Below are 15,659 nucleotides of genomic sequence, written 5' to 3' on the forward strand. Positions count from 1 at the left end.
TCCAAGGAACACAGCCACTGACTGGCAAAGCTGTGCCCACACTCCTCGGGTGTGGTCCTGAGCACAGCCTGAATCCCGCCCACTCTGCTCCTCTGGGGACATCCTGTGAAGCACCTGTCCTAGTGGTTGGTCCTGGCTGGGCTGTGTCTGACTGCAGAGTGCGTGGGGCTCTGACTTCTCGAGTCCTGGGAACTGGGCACGTGTGCAGGTGTTCCCGAGAGAGAACAGGCGTTAAGCAGGTGTACGTGGTATTCGCAGGACTCGGCAGGTGGCATGTAGCATCTAGCGCATGTGTACTGAGCCTGGGAAGGAACACACCACCAAAGCAGCGTAGGTGGGGCGAGGGCGTGGCTGGGGGAAGCTGGGGGTCTCCGCCTGCAGGGTGGTTTGGGCTCTGGAGGGTCCAGCCTGCGTGGGTGGGCAGCATCGCCAGCCTCGGCCCTGCCCACAGGGGCAGCCCTGCGGAGGGTGCAGGTCAGTGCCCTGTGGTGACGCCGCCTCCCGCCGCAGGTGTTTTTCAGAGGCATCACGGTCAACGCCGTGCGGGGCTTCCCCATGAGCGCAGCCATGTTCCTTGGGTACGAGCTGTCGCTGCAGGCCATCCGCGGAGACCACGTGGTGACCAGCCCCTGAGCACCAGGTCAGTGCACCTCCTTCCCAGCCAGTCGTGCCCTCCTGGAGCTCGCAGCTCTCTCTTCTGCCATGAAGATGGTAGGGCGTTCTGAAGTACCCCTCTGTCATTCGTTTCCCTGTTTCATCTGCTTTAATTCTGGGCTAGAATGGCCACCCTTCTTGTCATCAAAAAGCCCTCTGTAATGTCCACCTGTGGCTGGTGGCGAGGTGGGTGCTCAGTAATGAGGTGGGCACAGAACTTCCCTGTCTGTCCTGAACTCCTTCTCCCTTTCCCGTTCAGCAGCTTCAGTAGCCCTTGGAAAGAAGCGCACTTAGCTTCACTTTACAGGTTCAGTTACCGGGCCAGGACTAAGGACTCAGACCAGGCTTCTTACCCCCCGTTACAAAGGGCCCAACTCCCCACCTCCCTCCTCAACTCAGAGTTGGGTCTGAGAGCCACCAACAGGCTCCCAGAGCCCTGGAGGAGCGCCTCTGCCACCGTCTGTGCCTTCCACACCCTCTCCTTTTCCTCTTCTCTTCATGGAAAGGTCACTACAGCTGAAGGAATCTCAAGACAGAAATCTGAACCAGTGACTCCCTTGATCCCGTGGCCTCCATAGCTCCCCATTGCTTTCTGGGTTAAGCATCAGTCCTTAGCAGCCTCGTCCTCACCAGCATCCTAAACATACCATCCTCACTCTCGCCTCTGGGTCTTTGGGCATGCTGCCCCTGCCTGACACCCTCTTCTCAGGCCTCCCCCTTGTCCTTGGCCTCACCAGCTGCTCTTGGCCATCCAGGCCTTGGTGTAGCTGTCTCCTCCAGGAAGCCTGCCCTGATACCTCACAGGAGGAGGTCCACCTGCTGTGGGCTCCCTCCTCCAGCCCCTGCTCAGCCCTCCCCCTCCCCTCTGGTTGGTAACTGCTTGCCAACGCTTATCATCCCTGGCCAGCACAAAAGTTCCAGGAGCACTGTCGTCGTTTTTTCATCTCCATATCACTAGTGCTCCCACACAGCCTGGCACACAGATGGCCGCTGGAAGCACGCTGAGTAGGTGGATGATCAGCCTCCATATCCCCGCAGTTCCTTCTCTCCTTTGCTCCCTGTTTCTCCTTCTCTGGCCTCCAACTAGTTATCGGCAGAGCTCAGAAGACAAAGTACGATGAGTGTCTGAATTTTCTAGAAAACAGGAAACCGTTTTGTATCAGCCGTGGTGACGGCAAACTCTCTCAGGAAGGATGGTCCTCATCAGGCAGGTCTAGCCAGTGTCCCCTCTGCCTGTCCGGGGCATCTGGGCCCTGCTGGGGTGTGTGGACGGGGCCAGACCCCAGAGCCCGGGGAAAGGCAGGCTGATGGGGCTGATGAGAGGGACCCCAGGCCCAGCCCTGGATGCTGGCTTTCCGTCCCATGCTTTAGGTTTTTACTGAAGTACCCACATTCAGTTTTCCTGCCTTTCTATCCTCGCTACAAAAGGAAAAAGGTAGTGACACATTTTGCATAATTAAATATCCCGGATGAAGAGTCACTGTACTTGGGTTATGTCCAGATTAGGGAAGAGATGTTGTCTTTCCTGTGCCCAGATATTGGCTACGTCCCCCTTTTAAAGATGAAAGTGACTTTTTAAAAAGCCCCATCATAAAATCAGTGCATTTTCATCATAGAAAAAAATGGAAAATACAAATAAACAGAACAAAATAAAAATCCCTATAATCCTGCGACCTCGTGAATATTTTTCCAACTTCTTTATCCCTAAAATGGTATCTAAAGTTACGCAGTATGCTATAACCCCCTTTTTAATAGTTCAGGACCACTTTTCCACATGATTAAATCTTCATCTGCAGGGCGGTTTTAATGCCAAGGCTTCACAGATCCCAGAGTCACTGGCTGCTTGTCTGAGCTGTGGCACCCGCCACTTGTGACTGCCCGGGTGACTGGCTGCTTCGGCAGGAAGGAAGGCATTTCTGGCACTCCTAATCCTCATTTTCCTGGATTTGGCTTTTCGGAGCAGTGACCACCCAGGTTGGAAGCTTTTCCTTCCAGAAGTGCCTGAGAGGACAAGGGCCACAGATGTCTGTCTGTCTGCCTTTCCTCTGCTGGGGTGGAGAGGGGGCTCGTGCCTCTCAGGTGGAAGACGGGGTTCCCAGTGACTTTTCTGGAGCCTCATCTTGAACAGGCCTCACCCCAGGAGTTCATCTTCCTGCTCTAACCCAAGAACACCAATGCCCTTTCCACGAGTCCTGGATCTGAATTTGCCAAGGAGCGCTGAGATCTCAGACAGATCATGCTCTAGGTGGCACTAACACCCACTTGTTGAAGGCCAGTGCCTGCCTCATAGGCTCGGCTGAGGATGGACCGGGATGGGGCTTAGCCAAGTAAGGAGCCTGTAGTTCCTAAGAGGTTGCAGGATGGGATCCGTGTGGCTCAACTAAGAGGTTGCAGGATGGTGTCTGTTTACATTCCCCGGAGCAGGTGGTGGGAAGAGCATGACGTTTCCAGGTGCCCGCAGGGCATAGAGCCCCGCCCCACGCAGCTCCAGCATCCTTCCAAACACCAGATAGAGAGCACCCCCCACCCTGCCACCCCCAAGAAGCCCAGCGGAGGAAGAGCCCTTCCCTCTCGTCATCCACTCACTCACCCCTCTCCGAGATCACACATGTCCCGGTGTGGCCCAAGGACCATGCAGTGGTGGTTTTGTGATGTGATCAGTTTTATCTGTTCATGTGGAGAAACCAGAATCAAACAATACAAGGAAGGTGACGTTTGGTGACACAAGTGGGGCTCTAGCCACTGCCCAGAGGGTCAGCTCTTAGGCTTGTCTGAAACCTATGAATTCAAGTTCACCATCCCTACGCTCCCTCCAGGATCCCCTGCCCCTAGAACCTTCCCTGGAATGCTGCTGGTCTCTCTTGGCCATGACATTCAGACGTCATTGGTCTACTTTCAACTGTAGGAAAATTCATTTTCAAGGCAAGACAATACATTTTTTCCCCCATGATAATTTGTATTGAGCATTTATAAATAACCCCAGACAGCCTTATAGCCTCTCCCCAGTCTATTCTCATGGTGATACTTTGCCAAGTGTTGCTTCACAGAAACAGTTTCCAGATGGATTGTTTGACTCCTGGAGCTTGCTGACTTATAACCCTGGTTAGATGAAAGTCTTACCTTTCCTCCTTTTTCCTCAGGGCCAGCATCACCTGGTCAGGGCCTCATTCTGCTACAACCGATGCTACGGGCAGTGTCTCCAGATCATGCGGTAGTGAATTTACCGAAGGGAAAGAAAGCCTCCCTGCCCACCTCTGAGCCAGTGGTACTCACCTTGGAATCCGTTCTTTCCCGATTGCAAGCACTCTGTTCCTCACCGCCGGGCTGGGGCCACTGCGCTGCTGCCTTGGAAGGACCATCAATTCAGCAGCATTTATGTCAGGTCCTCACTGGCACCTGGAATCAGAATAAAATAGACCCCACCCCCACGACTGCTGTAAACTCACTGGCAATTCATGGAGGAGCTGGTGTTGTCTCCAGGTTTCCAAATAAAAACATTTCTGTATGAGATGCTTCTGCCTGGCTTCCGAGGGACAGGCCACCCTCACGCTTCCCTCTGTTTAGACCCCTGTAGGTGTCGCCCGCCCAGAGAGGAGCTCACTCCACGCAGGCGAGAGGTGGAACTCAGGATGGCGAGCTTGGCTCCTTTCCCCAGCGACCGAAGGTGGGCAGGGAGGGCGCAGTCCTTGGAAAGGACAGCAGAGGGCCGGCCAGGAGCCTTGCTGGAGGTTTCCCTCTGCAGCGCCTCTGGGGGCAGCCTGGAGAGCAGGAGGGTGGGCGTTTCTCTGGGCCTTATTTTCACATGGAGAACAAAACGAATTCCTTGTCCACAGTGACTTCCGTTACGATGTCATTAATCTAAATTTTGCTTCGTGCTGGGACACGGGGGCCTTTGCTTTTGCTGTTCTGTAGCTTGTGTTCATGACGCCAGTCCCCCTTCTTTGCCCACGAGAGGCGTCCCTAATCGGTTCCTCCTGAGCTAAAGGCAGCTTCAGAATCCCTCTCAACACAGTGCCCTGGGAAGGCACCACCAGCCAGACTGATGGCTTTCTTCCTGGCCTAAGAGACAGTGGGGAAGATACTCTTAGATTCTCCCCCACCATTTTTCCCTCTTGAAAGAGTCTTCCTTGATTTCTCCACAGCCTCCCACCCTGCCTTGAGTGACTTGGAGCACGTATCTGAAAATCTCCCCCAGCAGACCCAGCACCAAGAAAGTATGGCTCTTCTGGCACAAAGTTGAAAGCATTCAGTCTTGTCAGTTTATCCTGTTACCATAGCAAAGGGTTCCCTGCTTGAAATAGAACCCTCAGGATGTTTGTTTGTTTGTTTGTTTTCTTTTCTACCCCTGGCACGGCAGGATCCCCAGGTGCCAGGTAGCTGTAGTCTGTACCTCTCCAGACCATGGGCTGAGCTCTCCATCCTGCCAGCCGCAGGGTGCTCCCCATTCCTTTGGTCATCAAACATCTTGAAACATTTACTGCATGTTGACCCTGTCCTTGATGTCGGGGGCAATGGGAAGGAGCCCTGTGGCACTGCCATTCTGGTGCATTTGAGATGGTTCTTTTGACAGGAGAGATGCATCATTGGGCCCGGCGGGCACTGGGGATGCTGGTGAAGAGATGTTGGCTGGCAGCCAGTCCGTTCCCGGGTGCACCTGCGGTCTTTTCTGGAACACAACCCAGAATAGGTTTCTTGAGTCTTCCTCAACCAGAGTATTTCCCGGTGCTGGTCTTGATGGCCAGTTTGTTTGGAAGCAGTGTTGCCTTCACAGGGCCAGCCGGGGTCTTCTGCGGGGCGCCCCCGAGGAGGCTGAAGTGCAGCCACCTTCTTCAGGTGTCAGAACCCGTCCAGAGTCTTGATCATCTTGGCTTCTCTCCATGGAACAAGGAGGTGAGTTGAAGTGGAAATAATGACGTTGGCACTGTATTAAGTACAGAGATGAAATGGAAGAATAAAATGTGTGAGGTTATTCATTTAATATATGCAGTATATAAGTATATTCTAATGTGGATAATTATACAGATAATACAAAGTGGAAGGATGCACTTGGTATTTAATAGTGGCTCTTTTGGGAACGTGGGATTGGGGAAGGCTCTCAGTTTCTACGCTGATGATGGTGGTCACTTCTTTGTGCACCACTGTCGTATTTCAGCTTTCTTAGCGTGAGCATCTATTGCTTTTAAATTTTTTTAAAAATAAAGACATACACTTTTACAGAGCGAGGTTCCGTGCCGGGGACTTGCTTCTCTGGCTCCTGCTGGCTCTGCCGCACTGGGCAGTGTCAGTCACGCTCTGAGAAACAGCCTTTCCTCTGCCCGTCCTCCCCTGCTCATCCCCTAGGCTGGTGTTGCACAGCCTGCAACGCGCACATGCGTGCACACACACATGCACACACACACACGAACACCTGGGCTGGAAGAGGATGCGACTTGACCTTAATGAAGGCACTCGTCCCACCCAGACAAACCGCAGGTGTAGCAAGTACTGGGAGGGGTCAACCAGCAGCCACCCCCTCGCCGTCTTAGATTGTTCCGGGGAGATAATCTTGTGGAAAATTGAGGCCAACAGCTTGGGCCCTTTCCTTCATCTTCACGTCGTCGCCTTTCTTCCACTCAACCAAAATGTATATATATAGAGAGAAAATGATGGACTTGGAGAAAAGAGTCCTGGTTGCCAATGTGTCGGGGGGAAGCGGGATGGATGGGGAACTTTGGGTTAATAAATGCAGACTTGCCTTTGGAATGGATTAGCAATGAGATCCTGCTGGGTAGCACTGGGAACTGTATCTAGTCGCTTATGATGGAGCATGATAATGTGAGAAAATAGAATGTATACGTGTATGTGTACCTAGGTCACCAAGCTGTACAGTAGAAAATTGACAGAACACTGAACCAGCTATAATGAAGAAAAATAAAAATAATTATATATGAAATATATAAATATAAATCTGACTTTGACTGCTGTGCTTGTATTATGTAACCATAGCAGAGACCTTTAGTGCAGGTTAATTCTGTGTCAACATCAGGAATATGTTTACAAATGAAATTCCATTTTTAAGAGAGACTGAAGACAGAATTTCATGCCAAGCACCAGTTTTGGTGCCTGCATTCTGAGCTTAAACAACTTTGGAGTTGCCCCTTTGCCTTCCTGGGGACAAGAAATAGATTCCCGGAGTTCCCGTCGTGGCGCAGTGGTTAACGAATCCGACTAGGAACCATGAGGTTGCGGGTTCGGTCCCTGCCCTTGCTCAGTGGGTTAACGATCCAGCGTTGCCGTGAGCTGTGGTGTAGGTTGCAGACGCGGCTCGGATCCTGCGTTGCTGTGGCTCTGGCGTAGGCCGGTGGCTACAGCTCCAATTAGACCCCTAGCCTGGGAACCTCCATTTGCTGCGGAAGCGGCCCAAAGAAATAGCAAGTAAAAAAAGACAAAAAAATAAATAAATAAAATAAATAAATAAAACTGCAGCTTCTTTAAAAAAAAAAAAAAGAAATAGATTCCCAATAACTGTCATTCTACAGTGGGGGTTCTCCACTGTGGTCCTTTCACTCTGCACGATTATGGAGGGCCTCAAGGAGCTTTCGTTTATGTAGATTATAATGTTTACAGAAATTAAAACTGAGAACTTAAAAAAATATTTGTTTAAAGTATAATAAGCTCATTACAAGTTAACTTACTTTAACTGAAAACGCTTATTCTTTCTGAACAAAAATAATGAGTCGAGGTGCACTGTTTTACAGTTTTGCAAATCCGAAGTCTGGCTTAAATGGAGGACAGTTGGATTCCCATATTTGTTTCTGCTTTTAATCTGTTGTGATACCATTTGCCATGTGGTTTTGTTTGAAAAATTCATTGTACACTCGTGACAAAGTGAGAGTAAAAAATATGAAAATAGTTTTGAGCGCAGGTGTCCCTTTGAGAACTGCTCTACCAAAAACAAAACAAAACAAATGTCTCTCAGAGGCTCTTTTGGCTGATGAACTGTGGCGTCGCCACGTGGGGGCAGCAGAGATAGCGAAACCTTGTGCGAGTGTCAGCTTCTGGTACCTTGGGACCTTGGCTTCAGGGATGAGAGCACTTGGGCCCCGGGACACTTTTCTGCCTGTTTTCTGGGTCTCATCTCTGTTGTTGTCGTCCTTTTACTTCTTTGTGGTGGGTCAGGTTCGAACTAGGGAGACCTTTACCTCGGGTTCTAGTTCCAGATCTATAAGCAGCTACCTGTGCGATCGCAACAAGATTTGGCTCCTCTGGGCCTCAGTTTCCTCATCTGTAAAGTGACTAGACTAGGTGGGCTTCCCTTACTTACCTTCTAGGGCCTCAGTGAGACTCTGGTGCTAAAATGGTTTTGTCATCTGTAACGTGCAAAACGCAGGGATGAGAGGAAGACAGGGAGAAGGGGGTGGTGTATGATTGTTTCTTGTTGCAGGTTTCAGCCAGCCTTCCTCTCTGCGAGTCTGGGTTGTCTGCATTTCTCCGGGAGTGGCACAGGATGTCGGCAGCACTGGTCCCTGGGCCTTTCCCTACCTGTAAAGTCCTGTTTGCTGAGATGCTTGGCTCCTAGGCCTTTGGACTCCAAGTGAACATGCAGTACACGTGCTCGGCGGGTGGATGTAGATGCTGATGTGACCCCTCCCTGATGCCCGGGTTGTCTGACAAGCCATTGATCCGTGTCCTCCAGGGTTCTGACTCCCAGTGCCCCTCTCTGACAGGCTGACATCAAGTTTCCAGGAGACATTTGGCCTAGCAGAGGCGTCCAGCTCATGAGCACCTGGGAGCCAGGAAAACCATCCAGGGACTGTCTGCTTCCCCCTCTGCCTGGGAGTCGCCCCACCGGTCGCCTTGGAGCTCAGTCATCCTTCCAGTCACGGGACCCACCCCCAACTGTGTTGTGCCTCCTGCCGCCCAGCGGCACAGACGGCGTCTCTCCTGTCTGGACCTGTGGATTATGAAGACCCCCTGCGTCTTCCTCACCAGTGTGCTGAGCCCAGCACTTGGCACTCGCATTCTTTTCTGGTGTCTGTTGATGGATTCAACCACATCATCAGATAAATAAGAGATAAAACAATCTTTTTCAATTTTTTAAATTAAGTTTAGTTTTTTTTTAAGCTTCCATCCGACCTAGTATCAAAAATTAATTCTGCCATTTCAGATGTAAAGCTCAGAAAGTCCAAGTTAAATGCAGTCACTTCAGGATTTTCTCCTCCTCCCTCTCCCAGAGTGACTTTAGATTCTTGGGGTTGGGGTATAGGGAGGGGCTTCTGGCTTTTGGGAGATGCTCCATCCTATGCTGGACTCTTCCCGTCTAGTCTTGGGACACGGCCTTCCTTCCTTGACGGCTTCTGCAGAAGCATCTTCTTTCCCATCTGGTCTTGGCCACACGGTCCCTGCATGCCATCCGTATCTGTCAACCCTGAGGCCCCTCTGGCCTTCCTGTGCTCCAAGACACATGCACGCCCGCCTCTGTCCTGTGGGAAAAGCCTTGCCTACCCCCTTGAACTACTGAGGGGCCTGCATCAGGCCCACCTTCTCGGGGCTCCCTATGCCACATCATATATTGGGTGGCAGGAGGCAGTTTCTTTCCAGAGTGTCGTCTCCTAGAGCATGTAAAACGCGGTCTCAGGAGCCCTCCCTTCTCAGAGCCTCAGCCCTCCCTGCAGTTCTGCCACCACCATGCGGGGGTCAGGCCCTCACTGGTATATGCTGGCATCTTCTCTTCTTCATCTTCTCTTTCACGGTCCGTAGAGTTGTTGCTTCCTATCCCTAGAGCTTGGAGCTCTACCCCTGGAAATTCAAAAGCCAGGTGTTCATGTCTAGATGGATAATCAAAGCACAGTCATCTCAGTCAATGCAGAAAAGGCATTTGACAAACTCTAATAGTTGTTCATGATAAAAATGCTCAAGGAACTGAACTGAAGGGAACTTCCTCACCCCGATAAAGGGCATCTACAGAAGGTCTACGGCCACCATCACACTTACGGTAAAAGGCCAGATGCCTTCCTGCTGAGATCTGAAGCAAGACTCTGGCTCCTTCTACCCAACATTGCGTTGTGTGTTTTATCCAGAGCAGATCGACAAGAAAATGAAATATAAGGTATATAATTTGGCAAAGGAGAACCAAGCTACTTCTGTCTAGATGATCTGTTCTTCTATATAGAAAATCCTAAGGAATCCGCTAAAACTTGTTATAGCCAATAAACAAGTTCAGCACGTTTCCAGGATATAAGATCAACCTACAAAAACCCATTCTGTTTCTGTGCCTTAGCACTGAACATTCCAAAAGTGAAATTAAAGGAAACAATTCTATTTACAATAGTATTTGAAAAAATGAACTATTTAGGCACATTTTAATAAAAGAAATGCAAAACTGTTAGCACTGGAAACTTGATGAAAGCAACTTGAAAAGATCTAAGTGAATGGAAAGATCTTCTGTGTCGTGGATCGGAAAACTGAATATTGTTAAGATAGCAGTACTTGGGAGTGCCTGTTGTGACGCAATGGAAATGAATCTGAGGATTCATGAGGATGCGGGTTCGACCCCTGGCCTAGCTCTGTGGATCGGGGATCTGGTGTTGCCATGAGCTGTGGTGTAGGTCAAAGATGTGGCTTGGATCCTACATTACGGTGGCTGTGGCTGGCCGCTGTAGCTCTGATTCAACCCCTAGTCTGGGAACCTTTCATATGCCATGGGTGTGGCCCTAAACAGCAAAAGCAAAAAAAAAAAAAAAAAATGATAGCAGTACTTCCCAAACTGAACTACAGATTTAATTCAATCTCTCTCAGAATCCTAGCTAGCAGGACTTCCTGTCATGGCTCAGTAGTTAACGAATCTGACTAGGAGCCATCAAGTTGCGGGTTTGATCCCTGCCTTGCTCAGTGGGTTAAGGATCCGGCATTGCTGTGAGCTGTGGTATAGATTGCAGACGCGGCTCGGATCCCGCGTTGCTGTGGCTCTGGCGTAGGCCAGTGGCTACAGCTCCAATTCAACCCCTAGCCTGGGAACCTCCATATGCCTCAGGAGCAGCCCAAGAAATGGCAAAAAATAAATAAATAAATAAATGAATAAATAAAAAAAAAAATCCTAGCCAGCTTTTTAAAAAAGAAACTAAAGAGCTAATTCTAAAATTCATATGGAAATACAAAGGACCCAGATAACCAAAACAATTTTTTTTTTTTTTTTTTTTTTTTTTTTTTTTTTTTTTGCCATTTCTTGGGCCGCTCCCGCGGCATATGGAGGTTCCCAGGCTAGGGGTTGAATCGGAGCTGTAGCCACCGGCCTACGCCAGAGCCACAGCAACGCAGGATCCAAGCCGCGTCTGCAACCTACACCACAGCTCACGGCAACGCCGGATCGTTAACCCACTGAGCAAGGGCAGGGACTGAACCCACAACCTCATGGTTCCTAGTCGGATTCGCTAACCACTGCGCCACGACGGGAACTCCACCAAAACAATTTTGATAAAGAAGAACAAAGTTGGAGGAGTCACACATTGTCTATGGGTCTACAGTAATCAAGACAGTGTGGTGCTGCCTAAGGACAGCTGTAGAGGTCAATGGAATAAAATTGAGGGTCCCGAAATAAACCCTTACGTTTATGGTCAGTCAGTTTCTGACGTGGGTGTCAAGATAATTCAATGGAGAAGGAATAGTTTTTTCAACAAATGGTGTTGGGACACATGGGTATCCTCATGCCAAAAGAAGGCGGTCAGGATGTTACCTCACCCCATACAGGAACGTTAACCCAAGATGGGTTGGAAACCTAGATCTAAGAGGTGAAACTGTGAAACTTGTGGAAGGAAACATCCAAGTAAACCTTTGTGACCTTGGGTTAGCAGAGCAGTTCCTTAGAATACCAGAAGCATAAGTGACAAAATAGACAAATTGGACTATAACTGAAAACTGTTTTTCTTGTCTTTTCTAGGGCCGCACCCACAGTGTATGGAGGTTCCCAGGCTAGGGGTCTAATCGGAGCTATAGCTCCTGGTCTACGCCAGAGCCTCAGCAACGCCAGATCCGAGCCGCTTCTGTAACCTACACCACAGCTCATGGCAATGCCGGATCCTTAACCCACTAAGCGAGACCAGGGATCGAATCCGCAACCTCATGGTTCCTAGTCGTGTTCGTTTCCACTGTGCCATGACGGGAACTCTGAATAACTTACAACTTTTATGCCACAAATTCTATGAAGAAAAAGACAACACACAAAATGGGAGAGAATATTTGAAAATCCTATGTCAGATAAGGGACTTTTATGCCGAAGATACAAAGAACTTTTACAACTCAATTGTAAAAAGACAAATAACTCAAAAATAGGAAAAGGATTTGAATAGATATTTCTCCAAAGAAGATATACCAGTGGCCAACGAGCACATGACTAGTTATTGGGAAATGCAAATCAAAACTATCACAATATAGCACATATACCTACTAGGATGGCTGTAATGAAGACAGGTAACAACAAGTGATAACAAGGAAGTGGAAAAATTGGAACCTTCGTACTTCACTGGGGGGAAACGTAAAATGGTGCAACCACTTTATAAAACAGTTGGCATCTCCTCAAACATCAAACATAGCATTTGAACCAGCAATTCCACTCACGTATATACCCAAGAGAGATGAAAACATGTTCTCACAAAAAAACCTTTATGTGGATGTTCATAGCAACATTTTTTTTTTTCTTTTTAGGGATGCACCCGAGGCATATGGAGATTCCCAGGCTAGGGGTTGAATCAGTGCTATCGCTGCTAGCCTACACCACAGCCACAGCAACACCAGACCCAACCTGTGTCTGTGACCTACACCACGGCTCATGGCAATGCCACATCCTTAACCCACTGAGCAAGGTCAGGGATCAAAGCCGCCTCCTCATGGGTACTGGTCGGATTCATTCCTGTTGAGCCATGATAGAAACTCCCATAGTAACATTTTCATAATAGCCAAAGAAGTGGAGTCAACTCAAGTGTCTATCTACTGATGAATGAATAAATGAAATGCAGCATGTCCATGCCATGAAAGATTATTTGGCTGTAAAAAGAAATGAAGTATTGGTATCTGCTACAACATAATGAACCTTGAAAGCATTGTTCTAAGTCAAAGAAGCCACTCCCAGAAGAACACATCCTATGACTCCACTTGTAGGAAAGTCCTGCACTGGCAGATTTGTAGAGGCAGAGTAGACGAGCACTTGATGAGCTGGGGGAAGGAGGGCAGGGAAAGGCTGCTGATGTGAACAGGGTTTCTTTTGCGGGGGGTGAAAACGTTCTGAAATTAGATCGTGGTGATGGTTGCACAGCCCTGTGAATACGCTCAAAACCACTGAGTTGTACACTTTCAATGAGTGAATGGCCTTTGCATTTCTGCTGAGCGCTCCCCTTCCAGAGAAAGAGAGCTGTTGGACTGGGGTGCATGAGCAGGAGGGCAGGGGAGGAGGAACTGCAGGGCTGAGATGCACAGTATCTTCCTGCCTCAGACTGGGTGCATGAGCAGAGACAGACTGGTGGATGTGCTCCAGTCGGCTTCCAGGCCAGCAGCATCTGGGCTTGGCTTTGTCCAGCAGCTGTGTGCACTGGCCTAGAATCTCCTGGAAACAACCCTGCTGGGGCCCTGGCCACCTGGAAGAGGCAGCCAGCTGTATTGAGAGCCTCTGCCTTCCATGTGTCAGGTTTAAGAATACAGCTCTGGAGTCCGTTAGCTGAGTTGAAATCTTAGCTTGATGACTTGGGAGCACTGTGTCTTGGGCAAGTTATGTAACCTCTCTGGTTTCCTCACCTGTGGCTTAGGCATCGTTACATATGATAATCCTGCATCTTCCTCCTGAGCGCGTCGTGAAGATCCAACTAGATATGGATCGAAATCTACTTAACAGAGTGCCTGGTAGACAGCACTCACTCAATCAATGTTAGTCCTTCTCCTCCCTGCAAGGTGCCTCATAGATAAATCTCAACTCCTCTGGCACAGGAGGGAGAGTCATGATGGCACACCCCACTGCAGGCAGGCCCTGAGAACCCTGCTGTGAGCTGGCTGCAGGGCGGCATCACGCAGGTAATGCACTTTTGCAGAAAAGCCAAGGGAAACCGCCAAGCTCTGCTAAGCTGTGACTAAGCTGTGACAGTGGGCTGCAGCTTATCTCTCTGCCCCATCATCTCTGGCAGCTGACTCTGTCCCCAGGTTGTGTTATGAAACCATCACCAACCACCAGCATCTGTCCTTGCTGTCATCCCCACATGGGGTGAGCACTGCCAAGGGGACAACTTCCTAAGCTGCAGGCTGTAAACCGCATTGTGTAGTGAGACACAGCTCTGCGTCTGTGCCAGTCATTCAGAAAACCCAGAGGAAGGAGTGGGGAGGAGGTGGCCCACTGCCATGACCTTGTTGCCACATGCTGGGCTGTGCAGGAAGCCACAGAAGCCTCTGTCCATCCTAGAGATGCCCAGCACGGCCCAGAGGGACCATGGGGGAGAGCCTGCTTTCTGTAATCGAGGGCAGAGCTAAAGAAATGCCCATGGGATCCCTTTTCACAGTCCTGAAATCCAAACAGCTCTGAAAGCCCAAGATTTGTTGAAGCTCTTTTGGCAGGGAAACATGCCCACCTTGCTTGATTGCTCTAAAGTTTCCTGCAGAATATTAATGTGTTTAATTACAGAATCCTGCCCCAGGCCCAGCTATGGATGTTGTATAATATAGGGCCTGTGACCTGTGTAATATCTTTATAAAAGGCCAAACAGTTGGAATCCTGCAAACTCTGGCCCCCAGGTTTTTGGATAAGGAAGTGTGGGCCCTTATTATCGTGATTCTATTTTACCATCAGGTTGTAGTCAGAGGAACACAACACACACACTTGATATACACAGAATAAGAGACGAGCAGAAGGGAAAGGGCAGAGCGTTTGGAATCAGAGACAGCTGGGGTTGCAGTCCTCCCATGTCACCATCTATGGGACCTTGGGAAGGTCATTTAACCTTTCTAAACCTTGGCTTCCTCATCTGTGAAACAGAAACAGTAACACCTAGTATTTTATAAGAGGGTTCAATGAGATAATGCATGCTTAGTACATATGGAGGACGGGCTTTGTAGTTACCTGATTCACATCAGGGAATAGTAATAAGATTATTTCATAGACCTTCTCAGTGCCTTGTCCTCAGGAATCCTCACAGCGGCTCGGAAGCCAGGCGTGACAGCCACAGTGCACCGCACAGGGCAGGCCTGCAGTGCTGGGAGCCGGGCACCAAGAGCGAGGGTCCCGAGGATGCTTCGTGGCCAGACGGCGAGTCTCAAGGAGAAACAGTACAGGAGAGGCCGGGAGGTGCTGGTAAAAGCAGTAAGACCTGGAGCAGGAATTCTCATGTTACGGGAAATGGTGAGGAAACCGCCTCGACAGAAGCTCTGCCCCGCCCCCACTCACCTGCCACCTTACGCTCCCACTTCTCAGGGAAGCTAATTGGTCAACAGACTATGACATTGGTCCGTTCGTATGCAGGTCTGTGTCTCCTGCAAAACGCCTGTGGCCTTCGGTGCTGAAGGAGGACAGAGTTTCAACTAGTGAACTGAAAGCCTCTGACCTTAGAAATCCAACTTGTTGCACATAGATACGTGTCACTCAGAATTAATCGTCGAGAAACTTGACTCTTTCTGTTGAAACTTAAGACTAAAATAATTATGCTAGCTGTCTCCATGGACCCGTCATTTCTGCACCCAAGAATGTAATAAAACAATCCCCTGATCCAGGCCCCCTTTGCTAAAACTCCTCCACCTCCCCTCTGTGGGAAGGGCTTGGCCGCAGGTGGGAGCCGAAAGTTCATATCCATGGCTAACTCAGCTGCACAGCTCCAGGACTGGGCGGCCCACATCACCAGAGAACCTCACCTTTGGCCAAGGGCTCTTTGCTGCGCAGGTTACATCAGATTATTGCTTGACGTTGTGACTGAGAGAGAATGAAAGCCAAGCAACCCCAATGGGGAAGCCCTGGCTTGTGTGCTGAAACTTGCGTATCATTGCTGTTGAAGGTACCCAAG

At 49.6% G+C, this 15,659-nt stretch overlaps 1 protein-coding gene across 4 annotated transcripts in view; it reads left to right on the forward strand.

The window, feature by feature from the left end:
- SLC25A48 (solute carrier family 25 member 48) overlaps window positions 1-4,164 on the forward strand; it is a 55,772-nt gene extending 51,608 nt beyond the window's left edge. For 2 of the 4 annotated variants that reach the window (XM_005661657.3, XM_013995128.2), the window contains one exon: window positions 511-604. Coding sequence is in view for 2 of the 4 variants with exons in the window: in XM_003123965.6 (XP_003124013.4) it covers window positions 511-633 (123 nt within the window). In the remaining 2 variants the exon portion in view is untranslated. Of the gene's footprint in view, window positions 1-510; window positions 641-3,794 lie in introns of those variants that run through there. The other 2 variants (XM_003123965.6, XM_005661655.3) reach the window with 2 other exon arrangements.

Source organism: Sus scrofa, chromosome 2, assembly GCF_000003025.6.
Source record: "Sus scrofa isolate TJ Tabasco breed Duroc chromosome 2, Sscrofa11.1, whole genome shotgun sequence".
Taxonomy (NCBI): domain Eukaryota; kingdom Metazoa; phylum Chordata; class Mammalia; order Artiodactyla; family Suidae; genus Sus; species Sus scrofa.